Here is a 25,709-nt window from a genome sequence, read left to right on the forward strand (position 1 = left end):
CAGGGCTTCCAGGGCCACAAGGCCCAGTTCCAAGTCACCCCGGGGAAGCCCAGAGCAACAGCCTTCTGCCAGGCATTTACACAGCAGTCCTGGTCCTTGTAAACTGGAGGCATTTCACCAGTCAGGGCTCCTTTTTACCATAAAGAGTGTAGACAGCCCAGCTCAGTGAGGTTTCTAATGAAAAGGGACTAGGAAGGTAACCCAAGCTCAATTTTGCTTGTACAGAGGATTTTTGCTAACCTTTTGCTCACAGGTACAGTTGGCATAAGATCTTTCTTTGCTTCAACTTTGAGAAGATGCTAACATAGAACAGGATAAATTCCAGCCTAAATGTGGTGAATTAATTTTTGACAAGGAGGGCAGTTTGGTAGGTGTAGGATAGTTTTCAGTAAATGGTGCTGGAAAACTGGACATCTATAAGGAAATATGGACCTTGAACCTCACCTCATACTGTGTATATAACTAATTCAAGAGATGTCATAGGTCTAAATATAAAGCATAAAGCTATAGACTTTTAGAAGAAAGCATAACAGAGAATCTTCATGAACTTGGGTTAAGCAAGGACTCCTTTTTTTTTTTTTAAGATTTTATTTATTTGACAGAGAGAGAGAGAGCACAAGCAGGTGGAGAGGCCAGCAGAGGGAGAAGCAGGCTCCCACTGAGCAGAGAGTTTGATATGGGGCTCAGTCCCAGGACCCTGGGATCATGACCTGAACCGAGAAGGCAGATGCTTAACCAACTGAGCCACTTAAGAGCCCCAAAGAATCCTTATTATGATACCAAAAGCACAATCATTAATTGAACTTGATGAAAATTACACAATTTTGTTCCGCCAAAGATACTATTAAGAAAATAAAAAGACAAGGGGCGCCTGGGTGGCTCAGTGGGTTAAGCCTCTGCCTTCGGCTCAGGTCATGATCCCAGGGTCCTGGGATTGAGCCCCACTTCGGGCTCTCTGCGCAGCGGGGAGCCTGCTTCCTCCTCTCTCTCTGCCTGCCTCTCTGCCTACTTGTGATCTCTGTCAAATAAATAAATATTTAAAAAAAAAGAAAATAAAAAAAAAAAGAAAAGAAAAGAAAAGAAAAAGACAAGCCAAAGGTTGGGGAAAATATTTGAAAATCCCATATCCAACAAAAACTATATGCAGAATACGTAAGGAACTCCCAAAACTCAACACTAAAAGACAAAAAGCCATATAAAACTGGGAGAGATTTTAACAGACACTTTATCAGAGAAGATACACAGAAGACAGGTGCATGAAATAATGTGCAAAGTCATTAGTCATTAGGGACATGCAAATTAAAACCATGATGAGGTAACGCTACACACCTATTAGAACAGCTGAATCATTTTTCAGATGACGATACCAAACATGTTGGCAGGGGTTCTGAGAAACCAAAACTCTCATACACTGTCAGTGGGAATGCAAGATGGTATAGTGACTCCAAGAGAAGTTTGTCAATCTTTTGTAAAAGTTAAACATGCACTGACTGGTTGACCGGTAATTCCATTCTTAGGAATTTGCCCTAGAGAAATGAAAATTTATATTAACCCCAAATATGTACATTAATGTTTTTAGCACCTTTATTCACAGTAGTCAAAAACTGGAAAGACCCGTATGTCCTGTCACAGGTGAATGGATGAGTAAACTGTGGTACATCCAAACCACACAAAGACATCCAGCAGTAAAAAGGAATTACTCTCGATGCACACAGCAGCTGAGATGAGTCTCTAAAGCATTTTGCTATGTGAAAGAAACCAGACTCAAAATCACATGATTCCATGTCTATGACGCTCTGGAAAAGGCCAAACTGTAGATTGGAGAACACGTCAGTGGTTGCTGAGGGTTCGGGAAGGAGGACTTGACCATGAAGGAGTTTTTGAGGGTCATAGAACTTTCTGTATTCCAGCTGTCGTGTTGGCTACTCAAATCTCTGTGTGTGTTAAAACTTAAAAAAAAAAAAATTACCAACTTTTTAAAGTTAATTTGATATGTTAACTTAAAAAATAAAAAATAAAAGACAAACCCAACTAATTTGAAACCATGTCCACATGAAACAGTTAAATGAATATGGTTCATAGCCACTTTATTCATTACTGCTAAAACTTGAAAGCAACCGAGATGTCCTTCAATAAGTGAAAGGATAAGCAAGCTGTGCTTCTTCCATACAATGGAATATTATTGCAATGAAAAGAAATGAGCTATCAGGCCATGGAAAGACATGGATTAACCCTAAATGCATGTTGCTAAGTGTAAGACGCTGCTCTGATAGCCTGTGTATGGCAGGATTCCAGGCATACAGCTTCTGGCAAAGGCAAAACTAAAGAGACAGTTAGAGATTAGTAGTTACCATGGATTTCAGGGGAGGGAGAAGGGTTGAGTAGGTAAAGCATAGTGGATTTATTAGGGTGATAAAATATTACATATGATACAGTAATGGTGGGTCCATGGTATTATGTATGCATTTGTCAAACCCCGTAGACTTTTATAGCACGAAGACTGGATTGTAATGTATGCAATATTTTTGAAATTTTTAACTGTGGTAAATGTATGTAACACATATTTGTCATTTTTACCATTTTTAAAGATTTATTTGTTTGTTTGAGGGAGAGAAGATGCCAGTGGGGTAGAGGTGGAGGGAGAGGGAGACAAGCAGATTCCCCGCTAAGCAGAGAGCCTGATGCGGGTGTCGGTGCAGAGCTTAATCCCGGGACCTTGAGATCATGACCCAAGCTGAAACCAAGAGTTGGTTGCTTTACCAACTGAGCCACCTAGGCACCCCCATTTTTATCATTTTTAAGTGGCAGTGATTACATTCACAGTGTTGTGTAGCTATTCCAAATCCATTCCAATATCCATTTCCAGATCTTTTTCATCATCCTGAACAGAAACTGTGTCCCCATTAAATAACTCTCCCTTCTCCCTTTTTTCCAGCTCCTAGTAGACTCTATTATACTTTCTATCTCTATGAATTTACCTATTCTAGGTACCTCCTACAAGTGGAATCACACGGTATTTGTCTTTCTGTATCTGGCTTATTTAATTTAACGTTTTAAAGGTTTATCCATATTAAAGCATGTTTCAGAATTTAACTCTTTTTCACAACTAAGTAATATTCTACAGTTTATGTAAATACCACATTTTCTTTGTTCATTCACCAACAGATGGGTTGGGTTGTTTCCACCTTTTGGCCATTATGAATACTACCGTTGTGAACATGGACATCCAGGTATATGTTTGAGTCCTACTTTCAGATCTTTTGAGCATATACCCAGAAGTAAAATTGCTGGATCATATGGTAATTCTATGTTTAGCTTTTTGAGGAAATCCCACTGTGTTTTCCACAGAGGTTGCCCCATTTTACATTCCCACTAACAATGTACCAACATTCCAATTTCTCCATCCTTGCCAACCCTTGTTATTTTCCTTTTTTTTTTTTTTTTGTTATAGCCATCCTAATGGGTGTGAGTTAGTATCTCATTGTGGTTTTAACTTTCATTCCCTGATTAATGATGTTGAACATATTTGCATGTGCCTATTGGCCATTTGGCCATTTCTTTGGAGAAAAGTCTATTCAAGATTTTTGCCCATTTTTGTATTGCATTGTTTGCATTTTATTGTTGTTGCATTTAGTAGTTCTTTATATATTTTGGATATTGATCCCTTATCAGATATACACTTTGCAAATGTCTTCTCCCATTCTGTGGGTTGTCTTTTTACTATCTTAATAATATCCGTTGATGAGCAAAAGTTTTACATTTTGATCAAGTCCAATTTACCTATTTTGTTGTTGCCTGTGTTTTTGGTGTCATATTCAAGAAATCATTGCAAGTCCAATATCATAAAGACATTCCCTTATGTTTTTCATCCACTTTGAGTTAATTTTTATATATGGTATGAGGTAAGAGTCTATCTTCATTCTTTTGCTTGTGGATAGATAGTTTTCCCAGCATCACTTGTCCTCTCTCATTGAATGGTCTTGGTTCTTGCTGAAAATCAATTGATTATATATGTGAGAATCTATTTGTAGACTTTGTATTCTATTCCTTTGATTTATCTGTTCTTTTTTTTTAATTTTTTTTAAAGACTTTATTTATCTGACAGAGAGAGATCACAAGTAGGCAGAGAGGCAGGCAGAGAGGCAGGCATAGAGAGAGGAGGAAGCAGGCTCCCTGCTGAGCAGAGAGTCCGATGCGGGGCTCGATCCCAGGACCCCGAGATCATGACCTGAGCCGAAGGCAGCGGCTCAACCCACTGAGCCACCCAGGCGCCCCTATCTGTCTGTTCTTATGCTAGTACTACAATGTATGGTTACTGTAGGCTTGTTGTAACTTTAAAAATCAGGAAATATGACCATGCTGGGCATGGAGCCTACTTAAAAAAAAAAATCAGGAAGTGTGAGTCCAAATTTGTTCTATTTTTTATTTTGTTGTGGATATCCTCCGGAATGCAAAGGGGTATATCATTGTGATTTTGATTTGCATTCTCCTAATGATGAGTGATGTTGAATATTTTCATGTGCTTATTAGCCATTTCTTTATCTTCTTTGGAGAAAAGTCCTTTACCCACTTTGAAAACTTGGGTTCCTGTTTTTTGTTGTTGTTGATGATGAGTTGTAAGAGTTCTCTACATTTTGAATACTAGACCCTTATGAGATACAGGTTTTCCCCACTATCCAAAAGCAGAATGTTCCTATGAAATCTGCAATGCTGTAAAATGAAAAGGCAGTTACAATTTTTTGAAAAGATTTTATTTATTTGACAGAAATCACAAGTAGGCAGAGAGGCAGGCGGGGGGCGGGAGTAGGGAAGCAGGCTCCCTGCTGAGCAGAGAGACCAATGCAGGGCTCGATCCCAGGACCCTGAGATCATGACCTGAGCCAAAGGCAGAGGCTTAACCCACTGATCCCAGGACCCTGAGATCATGACCTGAGCCAAAGGCAGAGGCTTAACTTACTGAGCCACCCAGGCACCCCAAAAAGCAGTTACTATTAATTTACAGTTGACCCTTGAACAGCTTGGGGGGTGAGGTATGCCAACCCCCTGTGCAGTCAAAAATCCATATATAAATTTTGACTCCCCAAAAGATAAGTACTAATAGCCTGCCATTGACTGGAAGGAAGCCTTACCAATATCAAAGTTAACACACATTGTGCATGTTATATGTGTTATATACTGTATTCTTACAATAAAGTGGGCTGGAAAGAAGAAAATACTATTAAGAAAATCATAAGAGAAATTACAGTATTGTACTTGTCTCAGTATTGTATTTGTCTCAAAAAAATCTGCATGTAAGTTGGGCCCACACAGTTCAAATCCATGTTGTTCAAGGATCAACTTATATGGAAACATTTTTGAGTGTTCCCAGGCCCCCAAAATAACATCTTAGGCTTTTCAGATACCTTAGGACACATCTTGCTAACGGATGCACAAAATAAGTTGCCATAGAGCACGTGTGCTCAAAGACATAGCTCCTAAGTATGGCGGCTGAGATGCTGAGTGTAGTTCCTAGGGAAGGTGCTTGGCGGCGCCACTCTCACTGCTCAGGGTACACGCTGCCTCTACAGCAGCCCATGGCAAAACCAGGGCTGAATGCTATTTTTGCTTTTCACCATTTTCATAAAAATGAAAATCCTTTTCAGATTTATTTCGGTTGTGAAAACAGGTACTAATGTAGGTCTCTCAAAGAAGCTAAATGGCCTGATGAGAACTTTCAAAAAGCAGAGGATACCTGTGCATGATTTCAGATACAGTGTTTTCCTCCATTCTGTGGGTTGCCTCTTCACAAACTAAATAATGTTCTTTCATGCACAAAATTTTTAATTTTGATGAAGCCTAATTTATCTATTTTTTTCTTGTTTATCGATTTCCTTTTGGTTGTTTGTGCTTCTGGTGTCATATTAGAGATGCCATTGCTAAATCCAAGGTCATAAAGATTTGCCCCTATGTTTTTCTTCTAAGTGTTTTATAGTTTTGGCTTTTAAATATGTCTTTTACTCATTTTGATTTAATATTTGTATATGGAGTGAATTAAGTGTCCACTTTCATTCTTTTACATATAGATATTTAGTTGTCCCAGCATCATTTGTTAAAGTGAAGGGTCTTTCGGGGCGCCTGGGTTGCTCAGTGGGTTAACCCTCTGCCTTCGGCTCAGGTCATGATCTCAGGGTCCTGGGATTGAGCTCCGCATCAGGCTCTCTGCTCAGTAGAGAGCCTGCTTCCCACGCACCCCACCCCCTGGCCCCCTGCCTGGCTCTCTGCCCACTTGTGATCTCTGTCAAATAAATAAATAAAATCTTAAAAAAAAAAAAAGTGAATGGTCTTTCCCACACTTAATGGTCTTGATACCCTTATCAAAAATCAATCTCCTTTCTTTTTTTTTTTCAGTAAAATTTTATTGTTTTCTATAAGGAGGTCTTACACATATTTGTTAGATGTATCTTATTTTAAAAATTTTAATATGGGGGGGTGCCTGGGTGGCTCAGTGGGTTAAAGCCTCTGCCTTCGGCTCAGGTCATGATCCCAGGGTCCTGGGATCGAGCCCCGCATCGGGCTCTCTGCTCAGCGGGGGGCCTGCTTCTTCCTCTCTCTCTCTCTCTGCCTGCCTCTCCGCCTACTTGTGATATCTCTCTCTGTCAAATAAATAAATAAATAAAATTTAAAAAAAATTTAATATGGGAAATTTCAAATATATATAAAAACAGATGTACTCATCACTCATCCTCCACAACTCATGGCCAATCTCATTACATCTTATTCTTACACATTTTTCTACCTCCATCTTATTTGTGTAAGTCAAGTTTAGTGAAGTATACTTAACATGCCACAAAATGTACCCTTTTTATAATTTGATGAGATATGACCTATGTTTTCAGTCACATAAGCCAGCATAACCAATATATAGAATATTTCCAACACCCCACAAATTTTATGACCCCTGTATAGCCAGATCTCTTCCTTAATCCCAGCTCCTGGAAAACACCAATTGGATTTCTGTCCTTATAGTTTTGTCTTTTCTTGCATTGGGCCTCAATTTTGTTTACAAAATTCCCAATTTTTTAATGGACCAGTGTATTAGACAACACGCTTTATTTTTGGACTATCTCATGGTTCAAAGGATACATAGCTAGGTCAGCTTGGAGCTCTGGCAACAGCCCTTCTGTTTGAAGGAGAATAAACAAGTAACCATCTTCCTGTCAGGGCAGAGGCAAGATGCAAAATGGGGCTCTGGGTCCCCTAAGGAAGGGGAGGTGGGAGCCTTGAAAAAATAGTCTCCTTTGAGAACAGCCTTCCACATCCCCCTTTCTGTGGTTAATTGCAGAGTATTGATTGAAACCATTTCATACCACTTCTAAAAATTCTCACCCAACAAATACTTTTTGAAAACCTTCTATATTTCAGGCATTGGTACAGATGTTTGGGAAATATCTGTGGACAAAATAAAGATTTCTGCCCTGATGGACATTAAATTCTCTCTGGCATAAACAGACACTAAACAATAAACCTAAGAGGTTAAACATCATATGGTACAGTAGAGGGGATGTGGACAACGCAGAAAAGTAAAAGATCAGGAAAGGAGGGCAGCAGGAGGGCAGGGGTGGATTGAAGAGTTAAGTAAGACAGCCAGGGCCTGTCTCCCTGAGAAAGTGGGATCCCAACAAACCCTAGAAAGGGATGGAGAGTTGGGCAGGTTGGTGCTGAGGAATGAGTAACCCAGGCTGAGGGAATGGTTGGTGCTAAGGCCCTGTGGAGGGTTTGAGAATCAGAAAGGAAGCCAATGAGACTAGAGCAGAGTGAATGAGAAGGGGGAGAAAGAGATGGGGTCAAAGACTGAGTAGGTCTTGCAGGTGCACTGTCTCATAGATGAGTTGAGATTAGCCCTCTATCGTCAACGATGTTGTCTTTACCCACATATCCTGATTACTGCATTGCAGTGTTTAAAATACTGTACAAATCCCATGTGATTCGAGGAGATAATTGGCAAATAGAATTAGGCAGAATCCTTGGGTTAAATACAGACTGACTTTTTCTCAACTGAAACTACCTAACAGCTACTTCTATACAGAGCGGCAGAGTGATAATTCCCAGCCTTTGTGCCAGTGGGTTTGGGTTTGTGATCCCAGTGTCACTACTTTCAAGCTGTGTGAGCTGCGGCAGGTTGATTCTCCTTTCTGAGCCCGTTTCCTTGGTTCCAAAGTGGGGATATGGTAATTACCATGACAGTACCTGTACTGTCATGGTACAGTACATGGTACATGATAGTACCTATCATGGGCTTAATTGTGCCCCCCCTCAACCACATTTGTATATTGAAGTCATAGCCCCCATTACCTCAGAATGGGACCCTATTAGGAGTTAGGGCCTTTACAAATAATAAAGTGAGGCCATGAGTGTAGGCCCTATTCCAGTAAGACTGCTGTATTTATATGAAGTAGACATTGGGAGGCAGATACGCAAAGAGGAAAGACCAGGTAGGGACACAGGGAGAAGGTGGCCATCTGCAAACCAAGGACACAGGCCTCAGATGAAACCATCCCTCCAACACCTTGATCTTGGACTTCTAGCTTCCAGAATTGCAAGAAAGCAAATTTCTAATGATTAAGCCCCTCATCTGTGGTATTTTGTCATGGCGGCCCCAGCAAACTTACACGGTACCCCAAGGGTACTGTTACAAGGTGTACTTTTTGGTAACCAGAGTCTAAAGTCTGTGCTTTCTAAGTTTGTTTCATTCTTTCTCTGCAGATGTGCATTCCCCCACCAGCAGCGACGCTACCAGGAATAGACATTCTCAGGCACAATTACCAAAATTTTAATATTTTTCCATTACAGAAAATACTTTTTTCATTCAATAGACAAAATTGTTATTTAAACTCCATCTTTACATCCCTGTTTTTTGCTGTATGCAAACACATGAAAGTAAAATAGAAATATAGTTAAAAATGAAACTTTGTAGGAAAGTACAAAGAAAAAAGTCTCTCCTTCCAAGCTTCTGCTCCCCACTGTGTGCTCAAAGGTGAGCACTGATGACAGTTTACTTATGTATCCTCCCAGGAACATATTTTATTTATTTATTAGGAGGTGTAGGTAAATGCATCCTTAAAAAAAATTTCTACAGGGACACCTGGGTGGCTCAGTTGGTTAAGTGTCTGCCTTCGGCTCAGGTCACGATCCCAGAGTCCTGGGATTGAGTCCCGCATTGGGCTCCTTGCTCAGCAGGGATCCTGCTTCTCCCTCTGTCTGCTCTGCCTCTTCTGCCTGCAGCTTTCCCTGTTTCTGCTCTCTCTGTGACAAATGAAGAAATAAAATCTTAAAAAAATAAATAAAAATAAAAAACTTCTACAAAAGATACCAAACCCTCTGGAGGGTACTACTCTCCTTCCCCATTTACTATCTTACAGATTTTTTCCTATCAGCGATACAGATCAACTGCCTTCTGTCTCCTGGGCTGTATAATATAGCTCACATAACTCTAATTTCAAAGGTCAGATGGTTCTGGGGAGGAAGGGGCCAAAAGTAGTCTTTCCATGAGGCCATCAGAGACCTGGCTGCTCTGCGGTCTGCAGCGTCATCCCCACCCACAACTGGCTGCAAGATGCTTGCCTGTGGCTGTTGGGAATACATGTTTTTATATTTACATTCATAGGACAAGGGGAGGGGAGACAGCCAAAAAAGCCACTCCTTGTGGACCATAGCTTCTTGTAGGCAGGCTGAGCTACTACTGAGGCTGATAACTGTTGCCAGGAAAACACCCTGCATAGATTGGCCTAGCCAAGCAGGATCATCCTCTAGTGGGAGAGGGGTTGGAGGCCTGACCGAGTCCGGGTTCCCGGGTGGTCAGGGTGTGGATGTTAGGCTGGGGATCAGCAGTGTCTACAGGGTAGGAGTGGTCTCATTTGCACAGAATTGCATGCAAGCATGTTCACGTGTGTGCAGGTAAAGGAAAATGTAGAGAAGGTTGTTCATCCAAACTGGCTAATAGTTGTTTCAACTCTTTACAATGAATACATTTACATTGTACCAAAATAAAAATCATTTTAAAAGACCTGCCATAAAACAACCATTCTATAAGTCACCACTTGGGATAGAAATAGAATAATTGTCTTTTTTCAAAGGCGTGCAGAGTTTTATGGTGATCTTCACAATAAACATTTTTTTTAGAAGATTTTTATTTGTTTGGGAGAGAGAGAATGCATGCACAAGCTGAGGGAGTGGCAGACAGAGGGAGAAGCAGGGTCCCTGCCGAGCAAGGAGCTGGATGCGGGACTTGATCCCAGGCCTCTGGGATCATGACCCAAGCCAAAGGCAGATGCTTAACTGACTGAGACACCAGGCGTCTCTCACAATAAGCATTATAAGAATTATTTCAGACATCCTGTAGACATGGGTCACTGAGTACAAGCTGGTATAAATTCTGCTTTGCCATTTCATCTGCTTCCCATATGTCTGCCCATTCAGGAAGTGAGGATTCAAAGATGAAAGTTTCCTGCCTTCTCCTCCACCAGGTGCATGTCCTAGTGTGGTGGGACAGCATATACAAATAGAAGAACTTAGGCACCGTGTGGTTATTTTCATGAAGATCATGGGACCACAGAAAGGAAGTGATCCATTGGCTGGAAGGGCTTTGCAGGGGATGTGATATTAGAACTGTGTGGGAATAATCAGAGGAGGTGGGCGGTAGTAAACCCAGTGCCTGGCATGCCCATGAAGGGACTGGAGCGACATGGTGTTCTCACAGCAGGCCAGCCTCGTGGCTAGAACTCAACTCTGGCATTGAAAGACAGGCTGGTGTCCTGTATTCATTTTCTATTGCTGTGTAACAAATTGCCACAAATTTAGGAGTTTAAAAGCAACATCTTTTTATTATCTCATAGTCTATAGTTCCAAAGTCCAGCAAAGCATGGCTGGACTCCATGCCCCGAGTCTCATGTGGCTGAAATAAAGGTGTGGGCAGGGCTATGTTGCTTTCTGGAGGTGGGGGGGCGGCTGGGGCTGTGGTCACAGAATTTGCTTCCAGCTTCATTCAGATTGTTGGTGGAATTCAGTTCCTTGCAGTTACCCCTCTGTCTTCAAGGCAACAGCATCCTGGCCAGGCACATCAAGCCCAGCCTGGGCTTCCAATCTCTCACCTCCCCTTCTGCTTTTCTCTGATGCTTTTAAGGGCTCTTGTGATTCCATTGGGCCAATCTAGATAATCCAGGAAATTCCTGTGTTTTAAGATCAACTGATGAGTGACCTGAATTACATGCTTTAAATCTCTTTTGAGGAGTAAAGTAACAGATTCGTAGTACCAGGGAGTAGATGGGCAATCTTCTGGTGGGTGGGGGGCAGGGGAAGAAGTGGGGCAGGATTCCGCTTGCTACAGTCCCTGAGTTGGACCTTGGTAGCCGTCAATACCTAGCACAGGGTCCGGATGGAACACTTAAGAGGATACCATGCTTCCTGCTGGGTGACCAGGGCCAGTCCCAGCCCTACCAGGCCTCCTCTTTCTCTGAGAAGGGTCAATGAAGTTGGTTGGTACTGGCCCTTGCCTGCTGGCCAAGGCTCATCTAAGAATTGCCCTCAAGAATTTTCTATGTATTGTTATAGTAAGTTCATGATCAACTTTTTAAAAAAGTCAGAAACAGTCTCATGAAAATCTGCATTTTTGTTTTCTCTGGAAAATGCATCAGTTCTGGCAACACTGAGTTCCCCGCCGAGCTGGAACTGGGGGCACCCTGGGGGAAGGGAGGAGGGGCTGCGCCCCCTCCCCAAAAGTATCTGCCTTAGGAGGCCCCACTGAGTTCACACCCACTCCCCCGCCCCCCGGGGGTCTCTACTAGGACGGGGAAGGAACCAGCATTTACTGGGACCTCGCCAGTGGCAGTCACTGAATATATATGAACGAATTTAATTCTCAAAACAACCTTAAAATAGTTGTGCTTCCATGGCACAAGGTTGGGGCCTTATGCCAGGGTGGCCTCCAACCCACGCCGCCCCCAGCCGGAGCTAGTACCCCGGCGGCCCCTCGGCGACCCGCCCAGCCCCCGCCGGCTCCGCGTCCCCGCCCCTGGCTCCAGAGCGCGGCCGGGAGGCTGGGCAGGGAAAGGGCCAGAGCCTGGAAGCCCGCCGCGCCCGCCGCCGCCGGTCCTCCGCCCTCGGGGCCGCCGCGGGCCGTCCCCGCCGTGGTCACGTGGAGGGCCGAGCGGAGCGCGCTCAGCCCGGGCCTCCGGGGGCCCGAGGACAGAGTCCGCCACGGCGTCCCCGACGCTCCCACATCCCCACCCGCTGTGCCGTAGCCGCGGAGATGCCAGGGGCCGGCCCGCAGCCCTCGGAGGAACCGCCCGCGCTGGAGGTAAGGGGGCGACCGCGCTTGCAGGACGTCCCGAGGGCTGGCGGCGCGCGCCGACGGCAGAGTCTCGGGTCCGGAGCTTTCCCTCCCGGCGCGGCCACCCGCGGAGCTCCCGGGTCGAGCGCGACCCCGCGTGAAGCCAGCGCTGGTTGCTGGGAGTAAGGGCCCCGTGGAGGGAGGCGGGCGAGGAGCACCCCCTGCCCTGGGGCTGACTCCGTCCTCTGGGCCGCGGGAGCCGTGGCACTGGGGCTGCTCCGCTGGGAAGCGCACAGGGGCTGGAGCTCCCGGGATCCGCGCCCCGGGCCGCGGCCCCGCATGCTGGAGTCGGTGGGGGGCTGTTAAGCCCGCACCCGCGCCGCCTGAGCCGGCCGGAGCCGCCTCCCCGCGGGCGGGGGCCGCGCTGGAACCCGCGGCCGGGCTCTGTGTTGGGGGTTCGGTGCCAATTTAGCGCGCCCCTGTGGGGTCTAGGGTGCCCATGCTCGCCGCTCCGTGCTCTATGGCGGCAGGAAAACCTCCGAGGGTCCCACTGCAGGGAAACGCCCGGGAAGAAGTCTGCGGGATGTGGGTCAGGGAGTGCTGAGGCAGCCCCGGCTCTTCTCATCCCCGCGGGACGAAGCAGATGGGCTCAGCTCTGCTGTTCTTTGGAAGACGTGGAGCTTCCAAGCAGTCGTTCCTGGGCTCTTTCCTTTCTCTGGACGAGAGAACTCAGATTGCAGAGGGAAGCAGAACCCCTGTTGTTGGAGTCCCTGCTCTGACTCAGAAAATCCTAACTCTGAGTGACAAGATGAGGAGGGCCAGATACCTGGTGCATTCTCGCGTTTCCCGCTCCATAATGTGGGGATGCTAAGTCACACCCACCTCAGAGGAGTCGGAAGACTTTGTCAGTCAGGCCCCGAGCACAGTGCTTGGCCCACGGTAATGACAGCCAGGTTTCAGGCGTCTCTGGGAACATTCACCTGTGCCGCCTTTCCTTCTGGTCCCGCAAGTGTGTGGGTGGCAAAGGGTCTTTTAGTTCTCCCTCCGCCTCCTCCTTGAGCTGGCCTCTTCTGCTCTGGGCTGTTCTGGCATCGCCCCTGCCTCTTCTCAGTGGGCTCCTGTGGCCTGTTTAAGGCAGCCCACCAGGCAGGCTCTCTCGTGTAGAGTTGAAAATCCCTGCCTGGTGCATTGGCCTCCCTCTTTGGCCCACTGGTCTCTCAGAGAGGCCTGGCCACTTCCAACAGGTGAATTTGACCATGTCTCCCTAAGGTAGAGGAAAGCAGGTAAAGGAGAAAGAGGAGAAGGATTCTTGGTCCCTAGCTGTGACCCAACCCAGGCGGTGTTCCCCTCCTTCTGCACCATGATTGGCCTGTGACCCCTGGAGTTTTTTGTGGCGAGAGCATGTTTTTAGATGGAGATTGTCTATGCCCTCCCTCTGTGTACTTAATATTTCTTTGTCTAAATAAGAGAAGACTGTAAAAAAGAACCACACACACACTCGCAACTAATCCTTTGAGACCTCAAGAAATTCAGGGAGAGCTGAAACTGCCCAGAGTCCTGATTGAACCTGGGGTGAGGCTTTTGGCTTAATTCACGCCTGCAGGAATCACATAGTTGTGTCTCAGTATCTTTCAAGGCCCCTGGGAGCAGGCATGAAAGGCGAGGAGTCTGGTACCGGCTGGTAATTCTAGCAGAACCCCTCATTTTCTGAGATAACAGCGGTGACTGAGTCATTAAGCCAAGCAAGGCTCTGACCGAAGATGCTTGGTAGCTACCATGAAATGGGTAGTTTGGGGGCACTTAATAAAAAACTGCCTAGTCATCGAAAATGCATTCCTACCTTCTCCGTTCAAGTGTTTTTTTTTTGTTTTTTTTTTTTGTTTGTTTTTAAGATCCTTTTTCTGCCTGGTGTTTCTTTTGGCAGATGCTAAGGTGGCAATCCACTCCTTTGGTACTTTTACCAAAACTTTCAGCTTTGAAATCGAAATAATCCAATGTCAGTGATTCTCAGCCTTACTGTGGGTTAGAATTACCTCGGGAGTCTTTAGAAATGTGTCTAGGTTTAGACCCTACCACAGAGATTCTGATTTAATTGGTCTGAGTGTGACCTGGGTAACAGTCACTTTAAAGGTACCAAGTATGGAAAGTACAGCCATGGCTGAGAGCCCACGTCCTGGCCGCTGTTACTTTGTGATCTGTGTGATCGCCTCCCGGTATTTTGTGTGCTTCTCTTTGAATCTTCTTATACTTAAAACTTTTCATTCAAGTCTTTGATTGCCCTGGCTTCAGGCTCTCTGTCTCCTGGTTTTCCCTTATATAGTGATTTGCAGAGAATTTTTTTTTGCAGGAGGAAAATGGGAGGAACCAAGAAGGCCTGGGAGAGGATGAGTTACATCAGGTGGCCACAAGCTGGACTGGCTACAGGGGCCAGGGAGGAACATAAAGCCAGGGGCCTAGGTGGGAATGACTCAGCTGGAGAGTGGGGCTTGTACTGACGTGGAGGGGATGTCTTTTGCCAGAAGAAGACCATGGTTATCCACTTCCAGTTGGCTTTGGCTCCAGGGGCTATCACAGACTGCAGAAATGGCCAGACTCTTCCCATCCTGCATACAACCCGGTTTACAATGAGCCTTTGCAACTCCTTCTAGCAGGAGATGGAGTCAATTTCTCCAGCCCTTGAGACCATTGACCGTGAAACTTACTTTAGCCAATGGGACAGAAGCAGAGGTGACGCAAGCAGAGATAGGAAAAATACTCGAGCATTGGTGGTTGCTCTCCTCATGCTCCTGGGGAGCCTTTCACCACCAGCGTGTAGAAGAGCCCTGTCTAGCTTGCTACTCCATGCACACGGCCAAGACACGTGAGCACGGCTGTCCTGGGCCACCTCTTCCAGATGACCATGTGGATTAGCTGCGTTGGTCTAGATCAGAAGGGCTGCCTGGCCGACACAGAATTTGAAAAAATAATGAGTGTTTATTCAGGTGACCTGAGTATTGGGGTGGGTAGCAAAAGCATATTGAAATAGAGCCCAACATTGCCAGATGTTATGACCTTTCAGAGAGAAACCAGAAGTTCAAATTTTTGTGTAAGCTCCAGTTTTTAAAAAAATTTGAATTAGTAGCGAGCATCCATAAAGCAATCTCTGGGCCAAACAAAACACATCTTTAGGCTGCCCTTGGCCTGCAGGTTGTTGGTCTTTCTGCACTGAGGGACAGGAGGTGTTTATACTAACAGCTAACTGCCACCTCCTCTCTCACAGTCTCACCATGGCTGCCATGGCCTAGCTTACCCTCAGCAGCTAGCTGTTTCTTCATGGGAAATGCCCACAATACACTTTATAACCCCAGCTTCTCTTGGCAGTCTTTCTTTTTGGAGAAGGAAGCTGCTGGTATTGTCAGTCTTCATGGAGGAGATGAGATTCGAGATGGCCCCTCATGAAGGAAAGTTCTAGAAAGGGTACTTCTGGTTATAGGTGTGGAAGAGGGGCCGGTAGTGGGACAGTGGACAATGCACCCACTAATTTCAACCAGAGAAGAGGGCTATTGTAGGGAAATGAGGGAAACAAAGTTGGAGAGAGGGGAGATCATGGAGCCCCTAAATGCCAAGTTTGACATTTGATTCTGCGGGAACTCTAGGCAAAGAGAAGTCGCTAGAAGCTTTTGAATGGTGGTTGCACGGGAAAGCAGTGACCATCTCTATTCTGGGCATCATTGTGCCCCTAACTTATGGGAGCAAAAAAGGGAGGCAGAGAGAGACAGACAGACATTATAGTGCTTGTAGTAGCAGATGGAAGAACTGAGATGAGAGAGAATTTTCCTTAAGATTTACGGTAACTTCTTTTTATCTTAGGTTGTTGTTAGTTAGGTTAATTTTCTTATATAGCTAAATGAGACATATCAGCATTTTTAAAAAGCACTTCTATCATCAGCTTTGTCAAGGTTCTTGTCTGACTTAAAGGTATCTGGAACTTCTAGTCGTTTATTCCTACACTGGGGGGCTTAGGGAAGGATCTTCCTTGCTTTCTCCTGAAAGCTTCTGGAAGTGATCATTCCCTACTCTCCTGCACTTTCTCTGCCCTCTCTCCCTAAGGGATTCTAAGTTATCCACCTTTCCGCAGAAGGAAGCCTTACAGGGTTGAGAGGCCTGGAGGAGAGAACACAAAAGTCTTAAATACATTTCAGATCTTGGGGAGAGGGAAGGGGATGTCACAGCTAGAAGAAGAGGACAAAAAGAAAATCCAGAAAAGTTCAGTTATTGCCCTAGTGACATGAGAATACAAAACGTACAAGAAGCAGTAGTAAAGTGGCCATATTCAGGCCAGTGATTTTCCATCTTGCTTACATGTTGGAATCCCGTGGGAGCTTTACAGAGTCGTCCTGGGTCTCATCTCCTTGAGACTCTGATGCACTTGGTCTGGGCAACAGGCTCTTTACCAGCAAAGCTCGGAAGGTGGTGGGAGGTGCTGTGGGGGTTCAGAACTGCTGTCCTGGCAGACACTGGTGCCTCCCCGAGGCCGGGGCTGCTGTCGTGGGGTGCAAAGCTATCCATAAGCTGTGTCTGGGGGAACATTGCTATTTGGTCTTTGCTTGTTTTCATGGTAGATAGGGGCAGTGGTTCGCATGTAAACTTGAAAGTATGCAGTTTTGAAAGAGCATGCATGACACAAGCCACATTCTTGGGTTGCATGAAAATGATTTGTTTTATGGAAAGATCCAGATGGCCTTAGTACTAGTGAGAATGGTCATTGCAGTAAGTTTGCCGTGGAGAGTACTTCTTCCCAAGCAAAGATGGGCGGGAGCCTTAGAAGTTGCACAGAAACAGGATGGAGAGAAGGAAGACAAGTAGGCACAGAAGACCAAGCAGGTGAGATTTTGAAGAGAAAGAGACAGATGTCAGAAGTGGACTAGGGAGGAATGGGAAAGCTTGGAAACGATGTCAAGGTAGATTGGCTGTTGTGAAAGTGTCAGCGTATTTCAATGTAATAGGCGTGAGTTGAGGTGACAAGGGGGTTTGGAAGAGGTGCACTGGTACTTATATCATTCAATGTGGGGAACCTGGTTAGTGGCCGAGGGAGGTAACTCCCAGGGCCTGGCTGGCTGAGCATTGCCGCTGAGCATTTTTTCTGTTCTCTACCTGGAGGGCATGTGGATGGTACATCTCAAATCTGTGCTTGTCAAACTGCTCGTTTATGGACAAACCTTTTCACTGGGACTGGGAGACTGTTAGTAGCATCATCTTTTAAAATTGGGAACACTAGTGGCTTTAAGAGATTTTGACCTGAATAAATATATATATATATATATATATATATATATATATATATATGTATATATATCAACATACACACACACATACATATATATATATGTATGTATTTTAAAGATTTTTATTTATTTATTTGACATAGAGAGACAGAGATCACAAGTAGGCAGATAGGCAGGCAGAGAGAGAGAGAAGGAAGCAGGCTCCCTGCTGAGCAGAGAGCCCGATGTGGGGCTCGATCCCAGGACCCTGAGATCATGACCTGAGCTGAAGGCAGAGGTTTAACCCACTGAGCCACCCAGGCACCCCCAGAGAAATCCTTCTTTAAAGAGAAAGAAGAAAGCAGGAACACAGTAAGGAGAGATGGAGAGACTTCTCCAGCATTCTATTTCTTTCTTTCTTTCTTTCTCTCTCTCTCTTTTTAAGATTTTATTTATTGATTTGTCAGAGAGAGAGAGAGCACAATTGGAGCTCCTCGACCTGAATATATTTTTTAAGGGCCTTCATATTATAATTTGTTGCTGTTCCAGTACAGTCTTTAGGGGGCTTATGGGAACTTTCTTAAGATTAGTGTGCATTCACTTAAAAAAATAAACTCTTGTTGATGCTTGCCATTTTCTATCTCAAACAGATTTCTAAGTATATCCTGGGGAACTCTAGTGTTCCTCGGTGTTTGAGATGTTCAATGGAAAAATAATTGGTATTAATAGATTGCCTACTAAAGTATTTTTTAAATATGTAAAAGGAAAATGTGTGATGAAGTGTCTAACACATTTTTATGGTGCTTCTTAGTTTTTAAAGATTTTATGTATTTATTTACTTATTTACTTGTTTATTATTTAGATCACAAGCAGGGGGAGGGGCAGAGGGAGAGAGAGAACCTCAAGCAGACTCTGCACGGAGTGTGGAGCCCAACGTGGGGCTGCATTCCATGATCCTGAGATCATGACCTGAAGCCGAAATTGAGAGTCAGACACTGAACGGGCTGAGCCACCCAGGTGCTCCCAGTTCTTCTCAGTTTTTAATAACCTGCCTTTAAGAATTGCTGTACCAAGGGCGCCTGGGTGGCTCAGTGGGTTAAAGCCTCTGCCTTCTGGCTCAGGTCATGATCTCAGGGTCCTGGGATCGAGCCCCACATCGGGCTCTCTGCTCAGCAGGGAGCCTGCTTCCTCCTCTCTCTCTGCCTGCCTCTCTGCCTACTTGTGATCTCTGTCTGTCAAATAAATAAATAAATAAAATCTTAAAAAAAAATTGCTGTACCAGCCCTGAGAAGGCCCGTGACTCAAGAGGTGACAGGTTCTTAACGCTGTGATTTCATCTTTGAGATTATTGTTTGGCATCTATTTTTAATGGAAACATTCATCTTTTGGGGGCAGTTTTTAACAGCTTTATTGAGCTATAATTAATAAAAACTAAACTATACTTATTCTAAGTGTGCAGTTTGGTGAGTCTTGGTAGATGAGTACACTTGGGATATTAATGCCACAGTCAAGGTAGTGAACATATCTGTCACCCCTGTAGGTTTCCTTGTGCCTGTTTGCCATCCATCCCTCTCCCCATCTCCTCCTCCCTGTTCCCAGGCCACTGATCTGGTCTCTGCCCTCTAGAGTAGCTTGCATATTCTAGAGTTTTATATACTCATATGTAGGTACTCTTTCGGCAGAGCAGGAGTTAGCTTCTTTCACTCAGCAAAACTATTTTGAGATTCATCCATTTTGTTGTGTTTATCAGTAATTCATTCCTTTTTATTGCTGAGTCATCTTTCATGGTAGAGATATATCACATTTTGTTTATCTATACACCTATTATGGACATGTTGGTTGGTTCTGGTGTTCAATTGTTGAGCTGCTATGAATATTTGTATACAAGTATGACTTTGTAATGGTGTTCTAACATAAGCCTCATTCTCGGGGTGGATGTAAAGTCTTTGTGTAGACATATGCTTTCTTTCTCTTTGGTAAATACTTAGGAACTGAATGGCCAAGAAACTACCAAACTGTTTTCTGAAAGAAATGCACCGTTTTCCATTCCTACCAGCAATGTGTGAGAGTTCCTGTTGCCTTACATCCTTGTCAACACTTGGCATAGTCAGTCATTAGTTTTAGCCATTGTAGTCAATCTGAAATGGCATCTCACTGGGGCTTAAATATGTATTTCCTAAAAAAAGAAAGAAAAATATGTATTTCCCTAATGACTAGTGATGCTGAGTATCTTCTTATGTGCTTATTTGCCATGCATACATATATCTTCTGTAGTGAAATACCTATTAAAAGACTTTTAAAAGACTTACCTTAGTAACAACTGTTTGTGTTTTTTTAATGCAATATAACTTACTTTTTAAGGTGTTGCAATATGAAATAAACTGAGGGAACACAGTTCTGCTGTGTCTACAGATACATACTTTTGTATATTTGTATAAAGTTTGGAATCTTTTGACCTCTCCGAGTACTAGATCCACTTGCAAAATGGGCTTGCCTGACCAATATAGATTTCCATTCCAGTTCCAGCAGGAAGATGTCCTATGTTCTAAGGAGGTAATCCTGGTAATTGAACAGATAATCAGGTTGTTTTCCTTGTCAAGTACATAGGAAGGTCTAAATAGCTAGTCTGTATGTATGTGTGCTTTATCTCTTTTATACAGAATCAGAAGTGAGAGTCATTGCAAATGGGGCTTAGCTGTACTGGTCATGGGATGTAGAGTCAAATCTCAAGATGCCACTTTGGCTGATTGGATATTATCAATCATTTTAAATTATATGAGTGTTGGTGAGAGGCAGGAAAACATGATGCTCATGTACTATCTAGAGGCATATCAAAGGCATAACTTTTGGGGAAAGAGTTTGGTATTATCTATCAAAACAAAAAAAAATGCAAATACCTTTCATTCACGAGTTCAACTCTATCCTATAAAAACATTCATATAGGGACGCCTGGGTGGCTCAGTTGGTTAAGCAGCTGCCTTCGGCTCAGGTCATGATCCCAGCGTCCTGGGATCGAGTCCCACATCGGGCTCCTTGCTTGGCGGGGAGCCTGCTTCTCCCTCTGCCTCTGCCTGCCATTCTGTCTGCCTGTGCTCGCTCGCTCTCCTCTCTCTCTCTGACAAATAAATAAAATCTTTAAAAAAAAAAAACATTCATATAACACAAAGCTATGCATGTGTGTCCATGTGTAATATATATATATATATTTAAAATTCAATGTAATTGTGTTCAAACTAGAAAACAAAGGGAGATGCTACCTAAAGGAACAGGCATTTATTAAAAAGAATGGGATAGGTATATATATATATATATATATATATATATATATTCATTCATTCATGAAAAAAAAGTCCAGAATATATTGAGTGAGAAAAGGAAACTTTGTATCATATGAAAACAACTTTGTTACTTTAAAATTATATGTATGTATAGAGTGGGGTCATACCTTAAGAAGGAGTTAGCTTCAAAAGTCATCCAGAAAGGCATTGATTTATGTGTCAAAATTACCCTTGAAAAACACTCTAACCACCCATCAAGTGCCCTAAATATAATTTTGTGTTTATATATTTGTGTGTTTAGCCCTATATATGTTAGTATAAATATGACATTGAAGGACATGTATATATACGATTCAGTGCTTTTTTGCTCTCATTCCCTCCTCTGAGAGCCTATATTTGAATTCAAGATCCTGCATGCCTGTGTCTCAGCCCCACTACAGGATTTCCAGTGCCCAGCAACAAATCTGGAGGTGTACAACCAGTCCTATAATGTTGATTACCCCTGGCGAGTGTGGGAAGGGGGGGTGTGGGGGGTTTTTTGGTACTTAATATGAAAAAGAGAAGTGTCCTTTCCTCTTCTGACTGGTGTTCTCTCCCTACTTTCTCCCAAGGAGGACCAGGACCTCCTGCTGGCAGCTGCCTATGTTTCTGATGCCCAGTACAACAGAAATGTTCCCTTTGAAACATCTCCTCGGGCCATCAGGTAAGGAAAGTGTTAAGCTGTCACAGAGAGCAAACTGTCCTCTAGTGCCCAGTAGTCTTCAAGTTAAACCCAAACTGAAGACATTGTCTCCGCAAACATTTTGAAAAGTCTCTACCTTATGACACATAGATTTGGATAAAATTCTAAAATCCAATGCTTTTTTTTTTTTTTAAGTTATAAGAACATGGTGTCTCACACATAGGAAGGCATTCAATCAATGCATTAGGGACGGATACACGAGTAAATGAGAACATCTAGAACAGGAGAGAGGGCATCCAAAGTAAACACATTATCACCTTTTCCTCTTAGGCATGGTTTGTCCTCTTAAAGTCAACTCAATGAAAAGCCTTGTTCTTTTTCTTTCTGTTGCCTTGTGATGTAATCCATATGTTTGTTCTTTTCATAAGAATCCCGCCTTTTCTTTCTCACCCCGTAAACGTTGAACTAAGACCAAGGATTTGGCTCAAAATAAGGAAAAAATATTTCTTATCATCAGGGCTCAGTGCCAGTGCCTCCCAAAGCAATGAACGCCTCATTCCTGGAAGCTTCAAGCAGGTTGCCGGGGCGGTGGGTGTCCCCCGCCCATAGGAAGAGAACTGTGTGACTGTGAGATCGCTCTGAGTCTATCATGTTATCAAGATGGGACAATGCACATTTAAACTGGTTAGGCTACCATGCCACATCATATAGGTCACTTTAACTGAGGGTTTACTCTGTACTAGTCACTGTTTAAAGTCCTCTAAAAGTATTCTCTTATTATTGTCGTAATCACCACAAGGAAGGTTTAATCATAGCTGGAGACTGTTAAGAGACTGTCCTTTGAGATATGATAATGTGTTGATTTTTTTTTCTGTTAGTGTTTTGTAATGTGTGCCTTATTCACTACTGTCCCTTGCTCCTCAGAATTGAAAGGAAATGTGGCCAGAGCTATACTCTGTATTTTACCTACCATGTCTTCTAGTGGGAAGTTTGATTTCTGCTTGACTTCTGCTCCTTGTTTACAAACACCTTTATTCTTTTTGTCTTCAGACTTTACTATTTTTATAACCACTGGACAATGCAAGTAGCCATCTACTTCTTTATTTGTGTGGACCTTTCCCTCGCCCTGTTTGAAGAGCCCGCACTGTTTCCACTGCCTTTCTTGGTAAGGATTAAAAACAAAATGGCTACCCAGACTTTGTCATTGATGAGGTGGGCTCTCTTCCTCCCCCCACCCCCTGCAATTTCAATACACATGAACATGATTTTATTTTTATTGCTGGGGACTGAAAGAATTCTGTTTATTCACTGAGCTGTTGCTTCCTTCATAGGCATTTTCAGTGGAGTAGAAGCTTTATTGTCTTCTGTGTACCCAGCGCTAAACTGGATAGACAAATGGTATTTTCAGAGCATATCTATTAAATGGCAAGTAGACAATGTCATAATATGGTAGAATATTCAACTTGTACTTGCCACATTTCCAGCTTTCTTAAGTCCTAGATCACTAGCATATTTATTGGTGCCTGGTAGCGGGTCACACAGGATTTTGAGTAATACAACCAATGAACCAGCTATTCCAGATCAGTGCCAGTGAGTAACTGATCATCTGTTCATGTTAATTCTCAGCTTGGTGCAGCTTCTGCCTCCTAGAGTAGTTGTAGCAGAAACTGGATGACTTGCAAGGCTCAGAGTATGTGCTGTCTGGTCCTTTCACAGACAGAGGTCATCAACCCTAGCCTAAAGAACAGGCTTCTATTGCCTTCCATGATTCTGTGGGTAATGGGGCCCAACCAGGCAGATTTCTGTTCTGGAGTCATGAGCTGTGGAGATTGATATGTGGAGGCTCTGTCGATCCCTGGGGGCTGGCAGGGGCTGCTGGCCATCAGCTGGGAGCTTGCCTGGTTGGAGCTGTGGACCAGAGGGCCCTGTTGTCTTTTACCCGGCTGCTACGTGGGGCTCTAGGCTTCTCCCAGTCGGGGCACGGGAGCTCCAGGAAGGAGCGCCCTCCTGTACGGGCACCATCAGGCTTCTACTTGTATAACACTTGCTGCTGTCCTGTTGGCCAAGGACCAGCAGGTGCTGGAGCCCTGAGTCAGCAGGGGAGGACACAGCCAAGGGCTAAAGACTGGAATCATGGTTCCTCGGGGGCCGTCAGTGTGGTGGTATAACAGACTTCCATATGAGGAGATGTCACAATTAATGGAGTCTCTGGACAGAAAACTTGTGGCCCAGGGACTATCAGAACAAACATAAAGTTAGATGAAACAGAGCTGTGCATTCACAGGTCCAGACAGTCAGGCCCTCCCTAGCAAGGCCCACTCTGGACACCATGAGCCTTCCCTGGGGTCATCTTCTCAGTCCCTTGCCTCCCTTCCTGAGTCCTCCCCCTTGCAGGTGTTAGTGGCCACGGGAGCTTTGGGTTGGCTGCCTGGGTTCACAGCGCTCTGTCAGCCAGCATTTGTGCCTCCAGTCTCTAGAACCCAGTGTGCCAATGTGTCATGCTGGGGCTTTGGCCCAGGGACAGTGTTACGGAGCACATCTTATTTTGAGCTGGGGTGTCCTGGAATTGCCCCAGACCCTTTGGTACTCCTGGTCTTGACAGTGAATCTCTAGAGCCCTTCAGGAGTGAGCAGGCTGAGGGCAAGAACGTTTGCAGGGAGCTGGAGTCTGTGTCCGTGCCCAGGACCCATGACGTGGGGGGAGGAAGATTGGGTCACCTTGCTGCTTTTAGGGCCCAGAGCCAGCCCTTCCCATCCCTTAGGGAATCCATTCCTCCAGTCCACACCCCAGATCTTTCTGTCTTCCTACCCTAACCTGGCCAGGTTACCCTTTCCCCACCTCTTCCTGCTCAGCCACCCTCCTCTGCCTGTGCTGGAGACTGAGTGCCCATGGTAGGGAGGGCCAGCTACCTCAGGGCAGTCACAGGGAAGCCTGGACCGTGGTCCCAGGCTGCCAATTAGCTGCCGGTAGGGACTTCGGAGCTGGGGTCCTTTACCTACAGAGGAGACCATCAGGACATGGCACTGGGCTCAGTGGCCTTCATTCTTTCCTCCAACCAACCACACACAGGTAGAGAGGGCAGCAGTGGCAGAGATGGCTAAGGAATGACCCACATTCAAAACATGTCTTTGGGCAGTTACTCTACTATTAGAGAAACTGAACGTCTAAGTGCCCGTTCTAAATATGAATGTGTGGGGCGCCTGGGTGGCTCAGTGGGTTAAGCCGCTGCCTTCGGCTCAGGTCATGATCCCAGGTCCTGGGTTCGAGCCCGGCATCGGGCTTTCTGCTCAGCAGGAAGCCTGCTTCCTCCTCTCTCTCTGCCTGCCTCTCTGCCTACTTGTGATTTCTCTCTGTCAAATAAATAAATAAAATCTTAAAAAAAATAAATATGAATGTGAGAATTAGAAAGCCCAGAACATTCCTGTGTCTATCATCCCTGACCTCCCCTTTTCTGGGGAAATGCCTTCTGGGTCCCCTGCCTGCTGATTCAGCCCCTCCCAGGAAGCCCGGCCTGTTGAGTCATGGGATTCATGGCTCAAGGACAGATTTCCTTGTAGGAAGAAGATATCATCCCCACCAGCAAAGAATTTGGTTGCAACTGGCAAAGAAATTAAGGGACATCACTAATTCTCAGAGGGTGGCATCAAGGGAGCTTGGGGAGTGGGGCGGTTACAAGAGGGCGAATGCTGAATTTTCAAGTGGCGGGGGGGGGGGGCTATGTTTAGTCTCTGTTTTCTGTGTGCAGGCTACCTCAATAGCAGAAGTACTCTGCCTGACTGTGTTCTTCGGGAGACTTGTACATTTTGCGAAAGTCACCCCTCAGATGGTTTTCTGGAAGGATACGAAAAACATCTGCATCTTGGTAACCATAGCGGTGAGTGCTCATGATAGCGCCCTGAGGAGTTTGTGGTCAAAGGCAGAAATTATGAAGCCAACAGAGCTGATTAAAGCAACAGTGACAGACTTTGGCACAGCAAACCCCGTTTGCACAAGACAAGTGCGAACCCCAACTAAAGAACAGAAAAGACAAAATATGATGGTGAGAGTGCTGTATTTTAGCATAGGGAGAGCACTTCCAAATTAAAAGGGGGGGAAAAAAAGACAGAAACTCCAGTAGTGCCAAAAATAGGTGAAGGCATCTCACAGAAGAAAAATAATGGTAGCTAAGAAAAAACATGTCATTTCTCTAATTTTAAAAAAAT

General features: G+C 44.6%; 1 protein-coding gene across 2 annotated transcripts in view; it reads left to right on the plus strand.

The window, feature by feature from the left end:
* The window catches only part of LOC125109041 (two pore calcium channel protein 1-like), a 51,837-nt gene that overhangs the window by 4,825 nt on the left and 21,303 nt on the right, over positions 1 to 25,709 (plus strand). The window contains exons 1-4 of one of the 2 annotated variants that reach the window (XM_047745631.1): positions 12,136 to 12,331; positions 21,437 to 21,528; positions 22,558 to 22,672; positions 25,253 to 25,381. In XM_047745631.1, the coding sequence (XP_047601587.1) occupies positions 12,284 to 12,331; positions 21,437 to 21,528; positions 22,558 to 22,672; positions 25,253 to 25,381 (384 nt within the window). In that variant the 5' untranslated portion in view covers positions 12,136 to 12,283. Of the gene's footprint in view, positions 1 to 12,135; positions 12,332 to 21,436; positions 21,529 to 22,557; positions 22,673 to 25,252; positions 25,382 to 25,709 lie in introns of those variants that run through there. The other variant, XM_047745632.1, reaches the window with a different exon arrangement.

Source organism: Lutra lutra, chromosome 9, assembly GCF_902655055.1.
Source record: "Lutra lutra chromosome 9, mLutLut1.2, whole genome shotgun sequence".
Taxonomy (NCBI): Eukaryota; Metazoa; Chordata; class Mammalia; order Carnivora; family Mustelidae; genus Lutra; species Lutra lutra.